Source organism: Rhincodon typus, chromosome 29 (genome assembly GCF_021869965.1).
Source record: "Rhincodon typus isolate 14 chromosome 29, sRhiTyp1.1, whole genome shotgun sequence".
In the NCBI taxonomy this organism is placed as follows: domain Eukaryota; kingdom Metazoa; phylum Chordata; class Chondrichthyes; order Orectolobiformes; family Rhincodontidae; genus Rhincodon; species Rhincodon typus.
Genome location: NC_063360.1, coordinates 6,762,109 through 6,783,536, shown reverse-complemented (window position 1 = coordinate 6,783,536; position 21,428 = coordinate 6,762,109). Strand labels below are relative to the sequence as shown.

Sequence of the window (21,428 nt, the reverse complement as noted above, 5' to 3'; positions counted from 1 at the left end):
CTGCTCACAATGCTCCAGATGTGTCTGATCAGCACCTTATCCAGTTGCAATAAGACTTCCCTACTCTTGTACTCCAATTCCCTTGAAATAAGTGCCAACATTCCATTAGCCTTCCCGATTACCTGCTGCACCAGCGTGCTAGTTTTATGTTTCGTATACAAGCACCTAGTGTCCTTTTGTGTTGCAGCTTTCTGCAGTTTCTCTCCATTTGAGCAATACCATTCTTTCATTGTCCCTTCCAAAAAATGAAAATCTTCACATTTTTCTACATTTTAATTCGATATGCTACTCCATCACAGAAGACCTCATACCAAGACACTTCCGATCTTCACTTGCCATCCACTATCCGCTAAAGATCACTGGAAAGGCTAAGAACAAGAACCCATTTCATTTTCTCTTCTCCACTTCGTGGAACAAATTGACAAACTGTCATCATTTTTCTAACTGAGATGAGATACCTAACCCAGTACATTCTGCTCAGCATGTTTTAACTGTACACTCATTGAGACAGGCTGACAGGGGCAATATAGTACATAATAGATGCTGAAATTTAACCATCCCAATTTAGTTTCGGAAGCAAGTTTTTGGCACATTCTGGTACCAGCTCAGTACAAGAATTTCATGTCAAAAGAAATTAAAATTAGACAACCAGGCCACTATTTCAATTCTGAGTCCTGACCCTATATAGTACTCTCCCAACTGCCCACAGTGATCTCAAAAGGGCCAGGCCAATTTAGTAGGATACATGGGAAGTGGGCTCATTGTCCAATTAAAAACGATGATCCTCCCAAGGGTGGAGGATCAATTGGAAGCCAACATTGTTACATTGGTAATCCCACTGTCCAATTTGGGAGCTGCAGATTTGTGGTAGGAGGGTGAGATGCTCTCTGAAGAAGAGGTCAGTTTTTTTAGAAAATTAAGCAACTAGAGCTGTCCAGATTAGATTGTGGAAGGGTAAGCTTCCCATAGGATGGGCAGTGGCCACAGTTATGTCCTAGAAACCACAATGGGATTATGCAGATTTGGAGAGCGGGAGAGGTTTGTGTGCACATCCTTTGAGATTCATTCCAGCTCCCCTCCTACACACACACACACACACAGACAGACACATCCTATCCTGAGCCCACTGCCCTCACCTGGCTCTGATGCATGCCATCTGCTTTGCCAAAATGGAAAGATTAGTCCTTGTGGAGTTGGCAGCTTAATAGCCCTATAATTACCCTTCTGAGGAAGGGTCACCAGATCTGAAATGTTAACTCTGTGTTTTCCCTCACAGATGCTGCCAGACCTGCTCAGCTTTTCCGGCGACTTTGTTTTTGTCCATAATTACTAATAATTGGCTGACAGTCACTCTCCAACAGGTAGCTAAGCCAACCTGTGCCACACCCATTATAAATAGCTTTGGGTCAGGATCGTGGTGATGAACTGGCAAACAGGCCAGTGAAGGGGAACTCTGTGTGGAAACACTTTTGATTAAGAATGTGCACTGACCTAAATATCCCAGCAAATGTATCTGTAGTCTCCTCTAGTCTGGGGAGAAGTTGCAATTGAAATCAAACTTTTGTTGACAGAAATACTACATACACAACAATGTTCAAACTCAACATCCTATCCCATTACTAACTGGGATATAAAGTACAATATCTATGCAATACACAAGCCAGCTGGGATATTAGAATACAATATTCATCAGCAACTGCTTAAAAATAAAAAAGCATTTCTCTCCTAGCTCTGCCAGATAAAAATGGACTGATTTGTCACACAGGCCCTGCAAATGAATTCCCCATTGGGTAAAAGTTCCCTTTTGTATCAGTTGATCCAAGCCACTTACCAACTTCAGCTTCTAAAAAACTTTGCATTTGACTGAAGTTAAACCATACATCTTTTAAAAAGATGTGCAAGATTACTTCAAAAGGTTTCGTCAGAAACAGAAAAAAAAAATCTAATGTTGAACCATTGACAGTGAAGTTATTCCAGTATTTATGGACTGAAATGTCTTTCCACTCCCCACCCATGCTATGCACTAAAGCCATTAAGAATTATTAGCTTAGGCTCTGATAATAGGCTTTTAAAATCATTATTGTGATGACAGAATGGAAAAGAAATGTCAAGATGGTTTCGGAAAGATCAAGCTAGAAATAAGCAAGATCAGTCACAACATCCGTCTGTTTGGTAGGATAATAATTAGCTGTAATGTTCAAGTTGGCAACATCTCACAGTGAAAACTCCTAATTGATATGCAGTCCTTAAGCTTAAAACAAAACATAAAACACTGAATATTTTAACCCAACAACCATGTTTTCTGAAAATTTCACATTAAAGCAATAATAGGTGTACAGGCAGAAATAGCCATGTTATCTTGTTTCACATTGCAGAATGTGCTCGCTGTTTAATCCTTCCAGGATCACACTTCTATCCACAGCTTTACTTGGCAGTTCATCTGAGTTGAGATCAAGATTGTGTATCCTCTGCAGTCACAATTTTTGCGAGTTCCTCATGGCAGGAATTTCCTTTGCATATAGACACAATTTATTTCCAGGCTCATTATGATAAATATTGTGAAATTCCTATTTGAACTATGTAAAACAGTGTGAACTTACTTCCAGAGTATTCATCATGGAGAACTCAGGGGTTTGAAAAAAAATGTATACAACTACTTTTTGTTTAAAATAGGACAGAATTTTATTTTGGGGCGGGGGCAAGATCAGTAGGGGAATGGGCAGGAAATTGAACGTGAGGGGTGTCGGATCTCCCATGGTCCTGCTGAACGATGGTGCAGGCTTAACAGGTTGACAGCATGTACTCCTGCTCCTATTTCTTGTGGTCTTATGGGACTAGGGACTGCACGTGTTGGGTAAGGACTATTGTGATTAAGGGCATCAGGAGTTGGGTGTGCCGGTGTGTGGGGCTGTGGTTATGTGTGCAGATGTGTCATGAATGACCACACCTGGCATGGTCATAGAGAGTGCAGAGGAGCCTGGGTGTGATACCTCCTAGCACTGTCCTGTCTCTTTGTCAGGAGGCAGCACCTAGACTGGGGTCAAGGTACCTGGCCCCTTCTGCTGTCACACCTTGAGTCCTGGAAAACAATCGCTAGGTGATGGAGTGCAGGTATGTTTGCCTCTCCAGCAGCTCCTGAGGGTGTTGGACGTGGTATAGGCATAAAGGATTAGCGATATGGGAGGCTGTGGGACAGGGGTTTGGAAGTGAATGAGGGGTGATGCTGTACGTAATAGTGAGATTGGCAGAACATGACCGTTGTTGGGAAATGGGGACAGCATTAGAGATGGACTGAGGTGACAGAGAGAAGTGTGTGGCACTTAAACTGGTACAGAGGTCACTGACCTTTTTTTCTGCATTGCTAGCCATTCTTCTGCGTCCTTCGAGACGGCAATGACCCAGATGGCAACCTCAGACAAGGCTGGCAAGATCTGGTGGCACAGTGTCTGCTGAGAAGGGGGAACCCCTCCTCTGCACCAACCCATCCATCAGTACATCCTGACTTCTGTCAGAGAACCACGGTGCCATTTTCCCCAGCTCTGACATGTTCAGACTCCATCCTTGACCTAGCACGGTACAGATTTTCGTTTTGGAATGTCAGTGTTGGTCTGACGTGCTTTAAAACATGGCACAGGTGCAAGGTATGCTAGTATTTTGCTGGAAATCCACTAAATGTCAAAGATGCGAGAATGGCATGTGGTAAGATTGGACAAAATTGGTTGCATGGGGCAGGATAGGTCATTAATTCAGTGAGCTTGGTAAGATAGGGCAAGAAAATTCAGAGTCTTACAACAAAAACTTCCAAAAAAATAAATTGATGCAATTTGGATTGAGCCAAAATAATACAAGATTTATCCCTTGGGAATAATGCAGTAAAGTGGAGTTGATCTAATAGTTCAACCATGATCTTGAATTGACGGGAACTAGGCCTACACCTGATCTTGTTTCTCATCTTCTTATGATGTGTTGTAGAGTGGTTACATTTCATTCCTGAGAATTACCAAAAGAATGAAAAGACAGCACTCCGTTCAGACCATTGGGTATTATGGGCCGACAAATGTTTTTGCTATTCTTCCAAAAAGCATTTATAAATTGAGAGTGTGGAATTGAAACAAAAATGTGTTACAAACTTTACTTATGAGAAAAGTCTCCAATGGTGCATATGTTGTAAAAAGGTTTTCTAGATGGTGAATGAATCAGCATTAATTTAGCCATAAGCAGTAACTTGGGTACATGTGGGGTCATGCACACAGTTTGGAGAACATAATTTGCTTACAGGAGGTCTAGTGCGGCCCTGGTCCATCAAGCAGAGGGATGCACATTAAGCACGGTCACTAATTCAGCTTTGAAAAGTAGAACAAAGGTGTTAAACATGCTCATAAGCAGACCGTAACTGCACTGCACTGCACACATCATACAATACATTTTTCAATCCAAACTTGTATGAAGCAAGAGTATGTGAACAGGCACTGCTGTGATCAATAGCAACAAAAATGAAATCTTGAGGCTTTAACTAGTAAACAGGAAGACACAGCATTTATAGCACAGAAATAGGCTATCTGGCCTAGCTAAACATTTAATCTGGTGTTAATGCTCAATTCATGCCTCCTTCCAGATTTGCTTGTTTCAATCTACCATTACCTAACAATTTATTCTCTTCTGTGTAGTTTCCCTTAAATGACCATAAGACGTTAAGATATAGGATCAGAATTAAGTCATTCAGCTCAACGAATCTGCTCCACTATTCGATCATGGCTGATAAGTTTCTCAAACCCATTCTCCTGCCTTCTCCCTGTAGCCTCTGATTCCCTTATTAATCAAGGGCCTATCTGTCTTAAATCCATGCAATGCCTCCACAGCCTTCTGCAGCAGTGAGTTCCAAAGATTCACCACACCCGTCTGAAGGAATTCTTCCCAATCTCAGTTCTAAAGGATCATCCCTGCACTCTGACGCTGGGCCCTCGGGTTCTAGTCTCTCCTACTAGTGGAAAAATCTTAACTACCACCACTCTATCCCTGCCTCTCAGTATTCTGTAAGTTTCAACGAGATTTCAAAACATACATAAAATTAGACATCCTACAAAACTAATTTTAAAATGGAAGATGCCAAGATGGCTCGTCAAATGTCCATCTAATGTAGAATCTACCACGCAGAATGTTACTAATTGACAAGTAACTTCTTGCAGGATTCACAGCCGTAACGTGACAGATCGCTCATTGTGCAAATTAGCTAGCAATCAAAGTAATAATTACATTTAGCTATAATTAATTCTGACAATATCAATTTTGGTCAAATTTACTAATCAAACGCTCTTCAAAGTAAAACATTTCTTGTTCTCAAATAGAACGTAGATTCTAAGCTTGCAGACAATTTCACATGATGTTTGTCATCATTTTCAAAGTTAGGTTCATGTTTCTCTTCTTCCATTGTACCCATTTTTTTACGTAACCCGATTTCTAGCATGACAAGCAATTTCCTCCTTGGATTGAATACTGTTCTGAAAAATGGAACTGAAATGTGAAGAAGAATTTGGTGTAACAAATATATACCTGATTTTCTCTCTCTCACAAGAATGACTGAAGGAAAGTGAACTGCAACTGTTATCAAGGTTCCAGTGAGAGAAGCCTTTCACCGTGTGCATAATTGTCAATTATTACTGGTGATACAGCACAACCTGGCACTGCATTTGGTCTTAAAGCAAAATAATTTCTACAAACTTTACCAATATTATTCTTTAGAAAACAGCATTAAAACATATATTTTTATGTGCTTAATATTTAATTTGTGATCTCATTTGCAGCCAAAGCCAGAATCAGGTAATGATTCAGAGGCAGGAAGGATGAAATATGTCAAATTTACTCTCTCAATGTACCTCAATTCAACTTACAACAGTTATTAGCATTTATAAGTCCTGCATGCTTTCTTTAGCTTTCCTGTAACATCCTTGGGGGATCTGAAGAACTGAATAAACTAGACAGAGTTATAGTCTTAGAATCATGCAGCATGGAAACAGATCCTTCATTTCAACCAGTCCATGCTGACCATAATCTCAAACTAACCTAGTCCCACCTGCCTGTGCTTGGCTCATATCCCTCCAAACATTTCTTTTTCATGTACTTATCCTTATGTCTTTTAAATGTTGTAATTGTAGCCGCCTCCACCACTTCCTCTGGAAGTTCATTCCACACACGAACCACTCGATTTTGATAGCCTGAATCATTTACAGGATCTTTAATAGGACTAGTGTTAGTATGGATGATGACTGAACTACTGCAGAGAAAAGACTGATAGTCAAGGTCACCACTGTGACCCTGTTAGTGTTTATTCTTGAACAGGGGCATGGTAGTTTCCTCATCTGACCTCTGTCTGAATCCAGGTTCCAGTGGATGGGTCTAGAATACCAAATACTCCCAAGATGCCCACTTCTCAACTCTTGGAAATTCATTAGAATTGGCTGTCCAGTCTCCTAACACATTTTTGGAGATAAAGACCTCATTTTAATAGCAGGAAAATAAGGGCTTACTCATTAAAACAAACAAAATACTGGTTTTCAGGAGTTTTGAGCTCAGCAGGTCAGGCCACAAACTGAAAATATAAAGAAAGCTAATACACAGGATTTACCGTCACCCATGAGCAGGCATGGTCAGAAAGCAGCACACTTAGATGGTACAGTCTTCTAGTGTCTATGATGTACTGGAACTTTTTAAACGCAGGTTGGAGTGGAGAAGATGGCAATCCACATGCCCCCAATTCACTTGCTCGTAAGCCCCTTTACTAGCTTGTTTTAACAGGTTGTAAACAGACATATTCAAATTTACAAAGTTGGTAATGAGAAGAAGAGTGTTTATTTTAAAAATGGGAAGAACAAACAGAAAACTGTCTGACACACGCTACTGCACGGTTCTTGGGAGCCTTTACTAATTGTGGCTGCTGATGAAAATTTTATATGAAGTAAGAATCCTTATACACGATGTGTAGATAGTTAAAGAGATGTGCTCATGTAGTGACACAAAGTTGCCATTATAAAGAACGTTTTTTTTTTGCATTTTTAATCGTGGACTGAAAATAGAGAAGAATGGTTTTAAAAATGTGGATTGCTGATCGTTTTTGAAAGCCAGTAACCTGACACTCATTGTAAACACTTGTTTACACAGCTGCTGCTTTCAGCAGGAGTTGCAATTTCGGTCACAAATGAGCTGGAGCCAAAGTGTTGTATACAAATGGAGGTTTGGTTGGCATCACATAGCTGGTTGTTCAGTATTAATGACTTGGACCTTCTGCCTGTCAATATGTGACTGGTTCTCAGGTAATGTTTTAGACCTATAGCAGCTCAAGGGCTCTCTGTTTTCTGTAGTAAAAGCCATCTTATGCCTGAAGAAAACCAGATTATTTGTCCTCCAGCAGTTGCTTTTAGCTGTGATTTTTAATTAATAATTCAGAGACTGAAAAAGTGGGAGTCATGTTGAAAACCAATGGAGGCATCTAAGAGAAGGAAGGAAGACTGAGAAGCAGAATTCTGATTAGCACAAGAATCATTTCAGAAGATCCTATAAACAGAGGCCACTGAATGGCTTTCTCAGTTTTTCATCCATTCATAACACCCTAAGAGATAGCAAGAACTGCAGATGCTGGAGTCAGAGATAACACAGTGTAGAGCTGTACACACAGTGTACACGGAAACATTATTTCAAGCACACATGCAGTACGTGGCGAAAAATTACAACACCCAACAGTTAGTTGGCTAAACTCTCTATTTTCAATTTAAATCATGAGTTTGGTATGGGATGAAATCCAGGCAGCAAAGTTTAGGGTGATTGAGGATGTGTGTTTTTTTTTGGGGGGGGCGGGTGGCGGGGAGAAGGAGAAGATGGAGGTTCTTGCTATGACAGTATTATAAGAGTCAAGACAGGTTACTCATTACATTGCAATTTGTGGGACCTTGTTATGCACAAAACAGCTGTTAAATATGGTTGTAAAACATCAACCACTGCACTTCAAAATAATTCTGTTTATATGAAGTGCTTTGGAAAATTTCTAAACGCACCATTTTATATCAATTTTCCTGCAAGTGCAAACTGAACATAAATTCCACAACAAAACTTCAGTGACGCAAGGGAATTGAATATATCATTGCAACAAGATTATAACACTTTAAGTTAAAGACATTCAAATAACTACCATGTTAACACAATTACATTTTGCCCACAAAGGGAGAACAATTTATTGGTTATCCCATTACTGCTATATCAGTCGGTTTCAGTCAATTTTTTATGTTCTGTCAGTACAGGGGGACATGTTATTGAGCTCTGCAATAGGCATGCCTCAAAACCACAGACTTGCAACAATTAAACTTCAGGAAAATACTGCTTCATGGACTGAACTTGGAAACTAAATAATTAATAGTTTTCAAGGTATTGATTTGCCGAAATATCATGTCTAATATCCACACAGTACATGAACTATCAGTTTTGGCCCCATTTCTTTTCCATTTTTACAGACTGAATCGAAGGCAAATTTACAGGCAGAAATGGAGGGTCCTTAATCAACGGTTGCCACAGAAACATGGCCATATGGGTTTTGAATGACTCTTAAATAACAAATCCATTTTGCTGACTTCACCTTTGGTAAAAAGGTTAGTCTCACGAGCACATTTACTGTGCATAACAATGAGGCTACTTTGTACATGCAAATGTCATACTTGATTGTTTTTCTGGAATCCGAAGTGCCCATATTTAACCAAATTGATTGAGAATATTGAACTTTAAGTGCTTTAAACTGTGAATATTAAGCAGTCATCCGGGGTTTGTTTTGGCCAAATTTTCCCTTCATCGCTTAAAGACGTCAGCTCCTTTTCTGTTTTCATGTGGATCAGTCATGTACCAACAGCGAAAGTGAACGTCATCATACTGCCAGAGGTCCAAATTATTCACTTTTACTAAAGAGAAACGACTGGTGGGGAGGTTAACGTCAGGCGAAAGCCAAGCTTGAGAAAATGGGACCTTCACGGTAACTTCAGACTGTATGGGAACTGAACTTGTGCTGTTGACATCACTCAGCATCACAAATCAGCCATCCAGCTTACCGAGCGAGCCAAAGCACATCCTGGTGACAATTATATACCTGAGGGTTTTGGTCTTCATTGTTAACTGGACAGTTGATCAGCAAGCATGCCCTCATCTGACAATAATACCAGCCTATTCCCATCAATGATTGCTGAAAGTAGATTGGAAGTGAGATTTCTCGCTGATTTCCTTCCCCTTTCTCACGCAGAGCCCCAAAGGCTGTCATACAGCATCTACCACTGCTAATTCTGTACAGTCTGGGAATCTAATCTGGGACATTTTTGGTTTTTACAGGTTAGCAAATTACAACAAATCATTAGGAAAACTTGCTGAGTCCTGAGAAACTCCTTTTTAAGCTGAAGTATATGTTTCATATAATAAACCCATCATTACAAAACAAAAACTAGTAAAATTAAAATCTGACATTTATAGCAAGATTTTCATAGACAAAGATGATTAATTAAAAGAAAGAGCTTTTTTCAGTTAAAAACTCAAGTGAACAATACATGAAGAGATAATGTTAGTATAAGCAAATTTGTTCACTTTTACGTCTGGTGTTGCTTACCCTATGTAAAGACGAAGCGTTGCAATGAATGGTAAATCAGTAAAAATAACAATATTGGAGTGCGACTGCAATAGAGTGAAAACGCTGGGAGCTGAGTACGTGTGGGAGTTTAAGCAAGTGGGGTAGGGAGGCATTGCAGTCTTGTGTCTTATTCCAGGCATTTTTGCAGAGTGCTGCTTTCTGACTGATGCACTGCCAGTTAGTTCTAAGAGCAGGCCTAGGTAAATACCAGGCTTCGTTGAGGAGGGTGAGCAGCAACAAGGTAAGACCTTCATTTTACCTCCAAGTCGGCTAGTTGTTAAAGGGGCAGAGGTGGCAGTCAGTGGAGTGGGACGCTCCTTCTGTTAAGTGTGGGAAATCAGGGAGCAGTCAAGTGTCCCTGGTGACTTTATCTGGAGGAAGTGTGTCTGGCTGTAGCCAGACTGCATGGGTCAGTTGGAAGCACTGAGGATCACAGAGGAGGCAGAGGTTGATATAGATAGTAGCTTCAGGGAGGTGGTCACATCACAGGTTCAATCAGGTAGATGGGTAATCACCAGGAGAGGTAAACAGGAGTCTTGTGGCTGTTCACAGGTAAAGGGATGTCTTGCAAGTGGGGAGCTTTCAAATGCAAGATAAAGAGAGTCCCCAGGACCTGATCAAGTGTATCCCAGGGCATTGTGGGAAGCTCGGGAGAAACTGCATGGCCCCTAGCAGAAACATTTGTATCACTGACAGTCACAGGTGAGATGCTGGAACACTAGAGATGGCAAATGTTGTGCCATTATTGAAGGAAAGCTGCAAGGAAAAGCCAGGGAACTACAGATTGGTGAGCCTAACATCAATGGTGGGTATGTTGTTGGAGGGGGTTCTGAGAGACAGGATCTCCATGCATTTTAAAAGGCAAGGACTAATTAGGGATAATCAGCATAGCTTTGTGCACGAGAAATTGTGTCTTACAAATTTGATTGCGATTTCTGAAGAGGTGACCGAGAAGACAGGGCAGCGCAGTAGATGTTGTCTACATGGACCTTAGCAAGGCCTTCGTCAGGGTTCTGCATGGTAGACTGGTTTGTAAGGTTAGATTGCATGGGATCCAGGATAGCTAGTCAAGTGGATACAAAATTGGCTTGATGGTAGGAGACAGAGGGTGGTGATACAGGGTTGCTGTTCAGACTGGAGGCCTATGACCAGCAGTGTGCCACAAGGATTGGTGCTGTGTCCACTGCTATTTGTCCTTTATATGATCGATTTGGATGAGAACATAGGAGGCATGGTTAGTAAGCTTGCAGATGACACCAATATTGGTGATGTAGTGGACAGTAAAGGGGGTTATCTAAGAGTAAAACGGGGATCTTGATCAACTGGGCTAGTGGACCAAGGAATGGCAGATGGAATTTAATTAAGATGAAATGCGAGGTGTTGCACCTTGGTAAGACAAATCAGACAAGACTTATAGTTAATGGTAGGGCCCTGAAGAGTGTTGTCAAACAAAGACCTAGGGGTATGTAGCTCCTTGAAAGAAACATCACAGATGGACAGGGTAGTGAAGCCAGCACTTGGCGTGCTTGCTTTGGTCGGTCAGAACACTGAGTACAGGAGGTGGGATGTCATGTTACAGCTGTGCAAGAATTGTTAAGGCCACATTTGGAGTACTGTGTACCATTCTAGTCACCCTGCTATAGGAAGAATGTTACTAAACTGGAAAGGATGCAAAAAAGATTTACAAGGATGTTACCAAGACTGAAAGGTTTGAGTTATAAAGGAGAGGCTAGATAGACTGGGACATTTTTTCCCAAGAGCACAGGAGGCTGAGGGGTGACCATTTAGAGGTTCATAAAATCATGAGAGCCATAGATAAGATGAATAGCCAAGGTCGTTTCCCTGGGGTAGGGGAGTCCAAAACTAGAGGGCATATGTTTAATGTGAGAGGGGTAAGATGTAAAAGGGGCCGGAGGGGCAACTTTTTCCACACAGAGGGGGGTGCGTGTATGAAACGAGCTGCCAGAGGAAGTGGTAGAGGCAAGTACAATTACAATATTTAAAAGACATTTGGATTGGTACATGGATACGAAACGTTTAGAGGAATACGGGCCAGTGCAGGAAACCTGGTTGGCAATGGACGAGTTGGGCCGAAGATCTGTTTCCATGCTGTATGACTCTATCCAATTTTAAAGTAACAGGGCAATAGTTTCTCTTCTTTATTCATCGAAAGGATGTGGGCATTGCTGGCTGGGAGTCAACCACCATTGCCATGGGTCTAGAATCACATGTAGGCCAGATCAGGGAAGGAGGCAGTTTCCTTCTCTAAAGGATATTAGTGAACAAGGTGAGTTTTCCTGACAATTAATAATGCTTTCCTGGTTATCATTAGACTTTTAATTCCAGATTTTTATTGAATTCAAATTCCACCATCTGCCATGGGTGGGATCAAACCCAGGTCCCCAGAACATTACTTGGGTCTCTAAACTAATAGTCTAGCAATAATACCACTAAGCTATCACCTCGCCATAGAAGGTAATACCAGTAAAAAGAATTGGCAAAGTTGCCAATGAAGTGCTGAGATGGTAATAGCACATAAACTTACAGTTATGATTTTTTGAGCTTCTCTGTATAGATAATTTCTATAGAACACATTTCCAGGGGACTCTAACCCTTTGTTTTTGCCATTCTTATTTCTAGGTATCTCTTAAAAAAAGAGGCACTAACTCACGAACTCCAGTATATACCGATACACCCTGGAAGATCACAGAGACCAGTACTTATGAACTCTGGGCATAGGAAGGCTGGAAAAGGCCAAACTGTGTCTGATTTAATAAATTTTATCTTATTAGCAAACTATCACCAGGGGAGCAGATACAATGAATTCATGCAGCAAGACTGTGCTCAGTAAGTACTCTTTTTCAGCTCAGGTTGGGGTGGAAATATACCAGTACCTGATTAGGACCAGGCCTAGAGTAGGAATGTTAGTAATGGATCGAGTTATATTGTGCACACATATTCTCTCTACTTAAACAACCAGTTTTGTCAATCAAACAAAACAGAAAACAGCTCCTCACTAAATTTATGAAATAACACTTGTTTAAAATTCCATTTTCCTTCCAAAAGTGCTGGTCCAAATTGTCATTGTTCACATCAGACATTGTAGTTAGAGATAGTAGGTACTGCCGATGCTGGAGAATCTGAGATAACAAGGTGTAGAGCTGGATGAACACAACAGGCCAAGCAGCATCAGAGGAGCAGGAAAGCTGACGTTTTGGGTCTGGACCCTTCTTCAGAAAAATGCCATTTTTCCTGCTCCTCTGATGCTGCTTGACCTGCTGAGTTCATCCAGCTCTACACCTTGTTATCTTAGTCATTGCAGTTAGATTGTTTAACCATTGAGTAAACCATGCCAAGATGCATTTCACTGAAATGTCAGCACTTATGAACAGAGTTCACTGCTTTATAGTTAGGAGCAGGAATTATGCCGATTAGTCATTAGAAGCCTAATGACACAGGCTAATTATACTGTCTCCAACTTCAGTGGGATCAGCAAATACCAAGTCTTATACTTGAGGATTTTTTTGGTTTAAGCTGCTTTGAGAGGTGGGGAAGAAAGTTGGAATAATTCTTCCTTAACAGTAGACTATGATTGGCATACACAAATATGAGCAGCAAAAACAGCCAAATGTGAAAAGTTTGACCATGTAGCCAACAAAATTAGAAGTTCAAAGTGTCCCTTTCTTTTATATGACTAGCATATTCCCTTTACTTCCCTTACTTTGAAGGAACCAGGAAGAATAACAGAATTGGTGATGATCCCTATAACACTTACCAATTTTCGTCTTTGTTCTGGAATCCCAGAGACATCAACTGGATTCCGTTCCAACACATTCAAAAACTTCACCTCTGGGACTGCTATTGCACAGATCACATGGACCCATCTAAACAGATAGGTAAGTGCAAGCAACAAATTAGAAAGGCATTGGATTTGATAACAAATAACACCCAAACCCTGCATTAATTGAATAATTTACAAATAATTGAATATTTGTCTTTGGACCACTTAAACCAAGTTAGCATCTATTAATTGCAAACTCCAATGTTAACTGTCAATTAGAAATTAGAGGAATGATCCTGGACGTCTGCAAGGCTTAACTACTAGTACTTAACAATCAAGTATCAGGGCCTGTTTTGTACTACTCAAACTGCAGCCATTCAAAAAGACAGCTCACCATCACCACCTTAATTCTCCAAGGCAATTAGAATGGGCAAAAGAAGTTGGCTTTGCTCGTAATGTCACATCCCACAAATGTATTAAAACAGATAGGTTATTATGGCATTACAATATAAGAATGAAGACATGTGGCTTCTCGTTAGACACTGAATAAAATGATCCCAAAAGGTTCTGAGGCTTTATAAACCTCAGGAGAGATAAATCAGCCATAGACAAAGGTGCAGCACAGATTCACCAGAACAGTAGTGGATCAAAAGGGCTAACTTGTGAGGACAGGTTACATAAACAAGGTTTTATTCCCTTGAATAAGAATATTAAGGGATGATCTAACTGAGGTGTTTAATTTGATACATGAGTTTGGTAAGGTAGCTATAGAGAACTTGTTTCCTCTGTCGGGGGAGTTCAGAACAAAAGAGCACAAACTTAAAATTAGTGTACAGTCATTAAGGGCTGTTGTCCAGATACATTTCAACAATGACAATTTGTATTTATACAGCATCTTTAACATCATAAAATATACAACACAAACAATAGTGGGAAAACAAACTCTTGCTCAGAAAAATAGAGACAGATAGATTTCCATTTACTAAGGGTATCAAGGGTATACGGATTATGGAACCAAGGTAAAGAACAGTTTCACTTCAACTTCACAGAATGAATTTATCCAAGAGTGTCTTCTATTGGGTGGCTCACCCTCTGGGACAAGACAGACTGACCCCAGGGCTGCACCCCATTATTCTGACAGATCAATTTCATTCTCAGCCTGACAGCTCAGTGGAGCAGTGACAGGGTGTTTGAGTGTAAACAATTTCCTAAAGATTAGGGATTGGAATCAGGTACATTGCTCTTGCAGAGAGCTGGCACAGAAGCCTTGGGCTGAATAGTCTCCTTCTGCACTGTTGCCATTCTGTAATCACAAGAAAATAACACAATGAACGCAAACTATGACCTAATTAGTCAAGGTTGATTGAATGCTGTTGTAGCAATTTAGAAGTTTTACTATCAAGTGACAGTCCTGTCTGTCATTGATCCAGTATTGTTTAGTCAATCTAAAATTCTAGGAGTATTTCAAAGTATGTCTCAAACAACAAGTATTACTTTACCTTTTATCTGTGGTGCTTTTCAGTGCCCCACCTCTCAAATTGCACAAACAACAATCCTGAAATAAGAAACAAAATTTAAGGTTAAGAAATGGAAATTAAATAATAACAGGCAGACCTTAATCTGAATTCACATGACAGAACCTAAAACAATGAAACAAAATGGTCAAACGTTTCATTTAAAATTAAATAAACTGGCTATTACTATTTGTACATTGAGCACATCTGGTACAGAGTGGACCTTGGGAGCTTGAGAAATGTACAAGCTCAGTGTGGTGGGAGAAGGAAGTGTACCTTTGCTTTTCCTAACCTAATTGAAGCAGACAAGCTCAGATGCTAGGGATCCAGTGCGCCCAGTTTGAAGAAAAATGAAAAACATCACAGAAGTCTGGTAAGCTGATCCATTGCTGTGTGCTTAGTATAGGGACTTTGTATGTAAATAGCCTAGTTAAGGAGCCAAGACTTAGGGAAGGTCTGTAAGTAGAAAGCAGTAACATTTCAATATAGTTATCAATAATTATTTGTTTAATTAAGGAGTATATATATATCATTCAATTGCAAGTGGTATCAATATTTAATAATACAGCAATATCGTGATTAAAAGAAGCAGTTCATTTTAGATGACTGATTAAATTAACAAAATTACATTTAATGAATTAGCACACCTGCAACTGGGGGAAGAGGCATTGTGTTACAGCTGAGGAGCGTGGTAGCTTCTAGACCCAGAAGAAATCCAAGGCAAATATATCTGTAGCAGCAACTTCAACTACAGGAAGTTCAACTCAGAGTTATGGAATTGGAGCGTGAGGTGAAGACACTGCGATATGTCAGGGGCAGGGGGAGATACTTGTCCCAGAAGGCAGTTGCACCCCTTAGGATAGGGCACTCCAATTCCATTTGTAGAAAAGGACAGGAGGGTGTGACCATGAGTGAGGCAGGTAATGGGACAGAGTAAGGGGACATACTACAATACTGTAGTATAACAGCTTCAGCCATTACAGTTATCTAACAAGTTTGAGGTGCTTACTTATGTGGATGAAAGCAAGGTTTGAAGGGAGGATAAGTGGATTGACCAGGGTGCTTTGCCTCAGAATGCCTTTCAAGCAGTGAGAGTTAAAATGAATGTAATGGAGGTAGAAGCGAGGGGTTAGACACTGATCCGAAAATCAACGAGTGAGAGTCGAGAAGGTTATGTTGCCTATCTCGTGTCAGGATTTAGGTAACTGCTCAGGGTTACCAGAAACTTGGGGTGGGAGGGGAAGGATCCAGTTGGCATGATCTGTTATAGATACGGTTAGGAAACAGGCTCCGTTTGGACAGCACAAGGTGCTAAACAGCAAACTGAAGGACAGAATCTCAAAGATAATAATCTAAATTATTTCCTGAGTCATATACCAATAGGCAGAGGGAACATGAGAACACTAAAATTATATGTGGCTGACAGACTGTCATATGAGGTGTGGGTTTTGGGTGGGGCATTGGCATGCAAGAGACCCTTCTACAAAAAATTAGTGACTTTAGGATCTGCATGGCTTTTACCAATTAAGCACTGGAAGGGATCACTGGAACAACAGAGGCGAATGGAGGGAGTAACAGAGTAAGGGAAAAACAAGAAATCTTAAGCAGAAGCATGCTGAAAGGGAAACTAATGTGGTTCCAATTAGTGAAACTTGTAAAATATCTCTTTGACCATCTCCCTCAACATTTTTTCCTCCAACAGAACAACTCTCAAATGCTGGCAAAGGTTCAGTTTAGACCATGCAGTTACAAAGCAGAGCTCACAGCAGAAAATGAGCGAAAAAAAATTGGTAGAGTAGAGTAAATGAATAAAACAGTTTTAAAGCACCAGGAGAGTCCGTAGCCAGAAGAAACATGTTTAAAATGTTATTAGAATTATAGTCACAGAGTCACAAAGTACAGCACAAATAGAGGGATTGCAGTTCATTGTGTCCTCTCTGGTCACTGAACACCCATCTACTCTAATCCCTTTCCAGTGCATAGCCTTTAGCCTTGGATGGTATGCTCTTTTAAGTGCTTCTCTTCAATGCTGTGAGGGCTCATGCCTCAACCACCCTTTCATACAGCGAGGTCCGAACACCTATCATTCTCTGGGAGGAAATGTTTTCTTCAAATCCCTGCTAAACTTCCTACCTCTTACCATAAATCAATGCTCTTTGGGATACTGACCCCTCCACAAAGGGAAAAGGTTCCTTTCTAACCACCCTATCTATGTGGCTCATCATTTTTAGACCTCAGTCAGGTACCCCTCACATTTCTCTACGGCAAGGAAAACAACCCCAGCCTATGTAGTCTCCCTTCACAGGTAAACATACTAGCCTGGGCAACGCCCTGGTGAATCTCCTCTACATCCTCTCCAATGCAATTATATCTCACCTATAGTATGGTGACCAGAACTGAGCGCTGTACTCCAGCTGTTGCCTAAACAAGATCATGCTGCTTGGCCTGCTGTGTTCATCCAGCCCTGCACCTTGTTGTCTCGGATTCTCCAGCATCTGCAGTTCCTACTATCTCTTATACAACTCACTCCACTTGTACTCAATACCTTAACTAATAAAGGCAAGTAGCCCATGTACTTTAACTGCCCTCTTCACCTGCCCTGTTGCCTTCAAGGGTTTATGGAGAGAAGCAGCAAGGTCCCTCTAATTCTCAGCTTTTTGTAGTGTTCCACCATTCATTGGTAGGTCTAACAAGGCAGGGGAATACACAAAGTGCATCACCTCTCAGTTTTCAAGATTAAACTCAATTTATCACTGTTCTGACTATCTGATCAGCCCATCACATCCTCTCGCCTATTTATTACACCAATTTTCATGCCACATACATACTTAACTGATCAAACCTCCTACATTCATGTCTAGATCAGTAACATACACTACAAACAGTAAGTGACTGAGCATTGAACCCAGTGGTACGACATTGAACAGAGGTTTCCAGGCACAAAAACAACAGAAAACCAGTACCCTTGGCCTCTTGCCACAAAACCAATTTTAGATCCAATTTTTGGACCAGTCTGCATGCAACATTTCGCCGAAAGCCTTACTGAAGTCCATGAAGACTACATCAACTGCACCACCTTCACCTAAACACCTCATCACCTCCTCAAAAACTCAATCAAGTTTATTAGACATGATCTCTCCCTGACAAAGCTATTATGATGACCCTTGATGGATCCATGTCTCTCCAAGAGGAGATTAATTCAGTCCCTTGGTACTTTTTCCAGAAGTCTCCCTACCATTGATGTTAAATCTCCTGGTATAAAGTTCCCTGGTTTATCCTAGCTACCCCTCTTGAATAATGTTACTACCTTAGCTGCTCTCAGCCCTCTTTGACCTCTCCTTTGACAAAAAACACCAGAGGCAGCCCAAAGAGCAATACTTTCACATATCCAGTTGCAAAGACATGCAATATGCCAGTTGAAAGGGTGGTGGAAACAGATCTAATAATAACTTTAAAAAAGAATTGGATATATATTTGAAGTGGGAAGATTTTCAGAATGATTGGGGAAGACCAAAGGAATTGCACTAAATGATTAGTTAGCTCTTTGAAATAGAGTGCAAGGCACAACAGAATGAATGGCCATCTTTGTGCCGCTAAGGGAAAAACCTGAAAAATATGATTTCAATTAGAAAAAATATTTAATGTTTGGCTTTATGTGGAAGTTTCAAAGGGGAGAAATCACACCTCATTCTCAGTCAGCATTCCATAACAAGCTAACAGAATTTAAGGAATTTTTTTTTTCTCAGATTACTGGATACAATGAGTGGGGATTAAAAAAAACTTCTGGAACCCGTTGTCTTCTCTTGACTCATTGCTGTGTACTAAACTTATAGTCGTAGTTATTCAAGTATTTAATTTGGCAGTGACTCATAGACACTTTTCGTATCTTTAGAACTGACATTTTTGTCTTCTCAACACCACAACATGAAATTCATTATTGCTAATGAACACTTCCAATAAGCCAAACTACTCCAGAACAAGAGGTTGGATTCTTAAAATTAGGTCTAGGCTGTAAAATGAACATATTTTCATAGTTTAACATTCTTCTTTGACGAAGGAAAACTACAAACCTTGTATGGTCTGGTTTACATGTGACTCCAGACCCACAGCAATGGGATTGACTATTACCTAGCCCCTGGAATGGTTCAGAAAACCACTTCGTTGTAACAAACACTACATAAAAAGTCTGTCAAGAATAAAACCAGATGAACCACTCCGCATCAACACTGGCACTGGATAAGACAAAATCACATCATGCCCTGTCGATCTGGTGAAGTCCACTTCACTAATATGTGGGAATTGGTAGCAATACTGGGAGAGCTATCCAACAGACTCGCCAAGCAACTGCCTGACATAGGCAGAAGTTGCAGAATCATGTCCTGCAGCCAATGACCTAGGCTCCTTTATCACTTATGCTTGGTACATCCTGTTCACTGGGACAGCAGAGCTAGAGTTGACACAACGATATACAAGTGGAATGGAGTGGCCCTGGGTGCTCTGAACAGTAACCCTGGACCCCACTAAGTCTCAATGTATCAGGCAAAACAGGGGCAAGGAGAACTGCAGTCCACACTAGCCACTGCCCTGCTTCAGTTAATCATGGCTCCACATCAAAATGCATTTGGAAGAGGTGCTAAGGCAGCAGGGACACAAAATGTATTCCGATAGGGAATGTCATTGTATAACAAGATTGATTCAGTAGCACTGCTTCTGACCAGTTATGTCCTTCAGGAGTTACCTATTTGCTTGACCGAGCAGGTGGTGGGAAAATTACAGGTGTAGGATGATCAGGCATCATGGATTGCCCAGGAATGTCCCATAACGTGTGTGCCTAGACAAGACTTGTCTTTTCTCCAGATTTGTTCCGTCATTACAGGCTTAGTTTTGTAAGTGTGATGGCCCTAAAAGTGTTCTAATCTGCGTAAGGGACTTTCTACTTATATATGCTGAATGTAAGGAAGAGGGAAAATCTTCTTCATTTTGTTCTCATCAGTCTACCACAGATACATGACAGTATTGGTAGGAGTGACACTGCAGTCATTGCAGTGACCAAGTCCTGGCTTAACTGTGAGTACACAATTCATATAGAGTTCAGTATTACTACCATGCTGAATACGATAGATTTTAGCATCTTAAAACTCAGGATCCATGAGACATGGTGCGTCATTAGCAATTGGAGAATCATATTCAACCACAATCCATAACCTCATTCTTATCAGCAGCATCAGGCATAATTAGAAATGAGGTACCAACCTGGTGAGGCTGTAACGTCAGAATGATGGTGGACGCCTAGTTATCCAAGTATATCCAAGGTGCAAGTGAATTCTGACTATTCTCTAGGTCGTCTCATGACTGAGGAGCCCGATCCAATACTGTTGTGGGCCTCCACAGAAGGGGCAGTTCATATTGTCATTGCTGGTGTTAGGGGATACTTTTACAGCTGTGGCACCTCTGGCCTTCCTTGGTACATAGTTGATGCTGCGAGTTTGGCATAACTGGTCCTCGAAAAACAGATTTCAGAGCTTGCGTCCATATGGGCTAGTTGGCTGAAGTGTCTTCCCAACAGAGGTGGTTTGCAATACAGAACATTTTAAGGCTTTTAAATGTGGCCTTGTACTATTCCTACTGACCACCATGATGTCATATGTCCTGAGACATTTCCCCATAGAAGATCTGCTTAGAGATTCTGTAATCATCCACGCAAGACACATGGCCTGCCCATCTAAGTTGAAGTTTCAGTCTCTATGCTATTGAGACCAACACAATGGAGTTTGTTGTTTGTGATTTGGCCACGGGGTCAAATACTTATGCTGTGCCTCAGGTATCTATGGTGGAAGCATTCTACAGCTTTGCTGCAGAGCCTACAGCAGGCCCTAGATACAGTACCATACAACATGTGGTAAGGACAATAGCTTGGTCATGTTTAATTTTCATCTTCAGTCTAATGCCTTACTGCTTCTAGACATGATCATGGAGTCAGTCATGGGCATAACTTGCTTTCTGGATGTATGTACAGGTACTATCATCATCTGGAGGATTCCCAGAAAGAACATTCTCAAGGTATGTATCAATATAATAGAATATCCTTTATTGTCACATGTACTCCAGCACTGAAGTACAGTGAAAAGATTTTACAATGGCTGCTTTTTAATGGCTCCATCTTAGGTACAAGTACCGAGGCACAAATCTTAGAGTAAAAAAAAGGACTGAAAGGTAAAGATTTACATTACAGTCCGATAAGAGTACCGAACAGCAACAGCTCAGCACGTGGCGCAAGGCCCCAAGTCCAACAATTGTCCAGCATCACACCAGCCTCCAGTCCGCTCCTCACCGACACTCAGCAGCAACAAGGTAAGTTGCGTTTTACTGGGATTCACCACCCTCGCACTACTCTGGGATTTGGGATTCCCCATCCACGGTTCGCTGTCCACGCTGTACCGGCCTGTTCCCCACGCCGTGCTCTGGGGCTCGCAGCCTACACGCT

The 21,428-nt window shown here is 41.0% G+C and overlaps 1 protein-coding gene across 1 annotated transcript in view; it reads right to left on the bottom strand.

The window, feature by feature from the left end:
- LOC109935489 (lysine-specific demethylase 4B-like) overlaps nucleotides 1-21,428 on the bottom strand; it is a 112,525-nt gene that overhangs the window by 21,414 nt on the left and 69,683 nt on the right. Inside the window, exons 9-10 of the mRNA XM_048613895.1 lie at nucleotides 14,930-14,985; nucleotides 13,425-13,533 (exon numbers count right to left, since the gene is read on the bottom strand). Coding sequence (XP_048469852.1) covers nucleotides 13,425-13,533; nucleotides 14,930-14,985 — 165 coding nt within the window. The remainder of the gene's footprint in view (nucleotides 1-13,424; nucleotides 13,534-14,929; nucleotides 14,986-21,428) is intronic.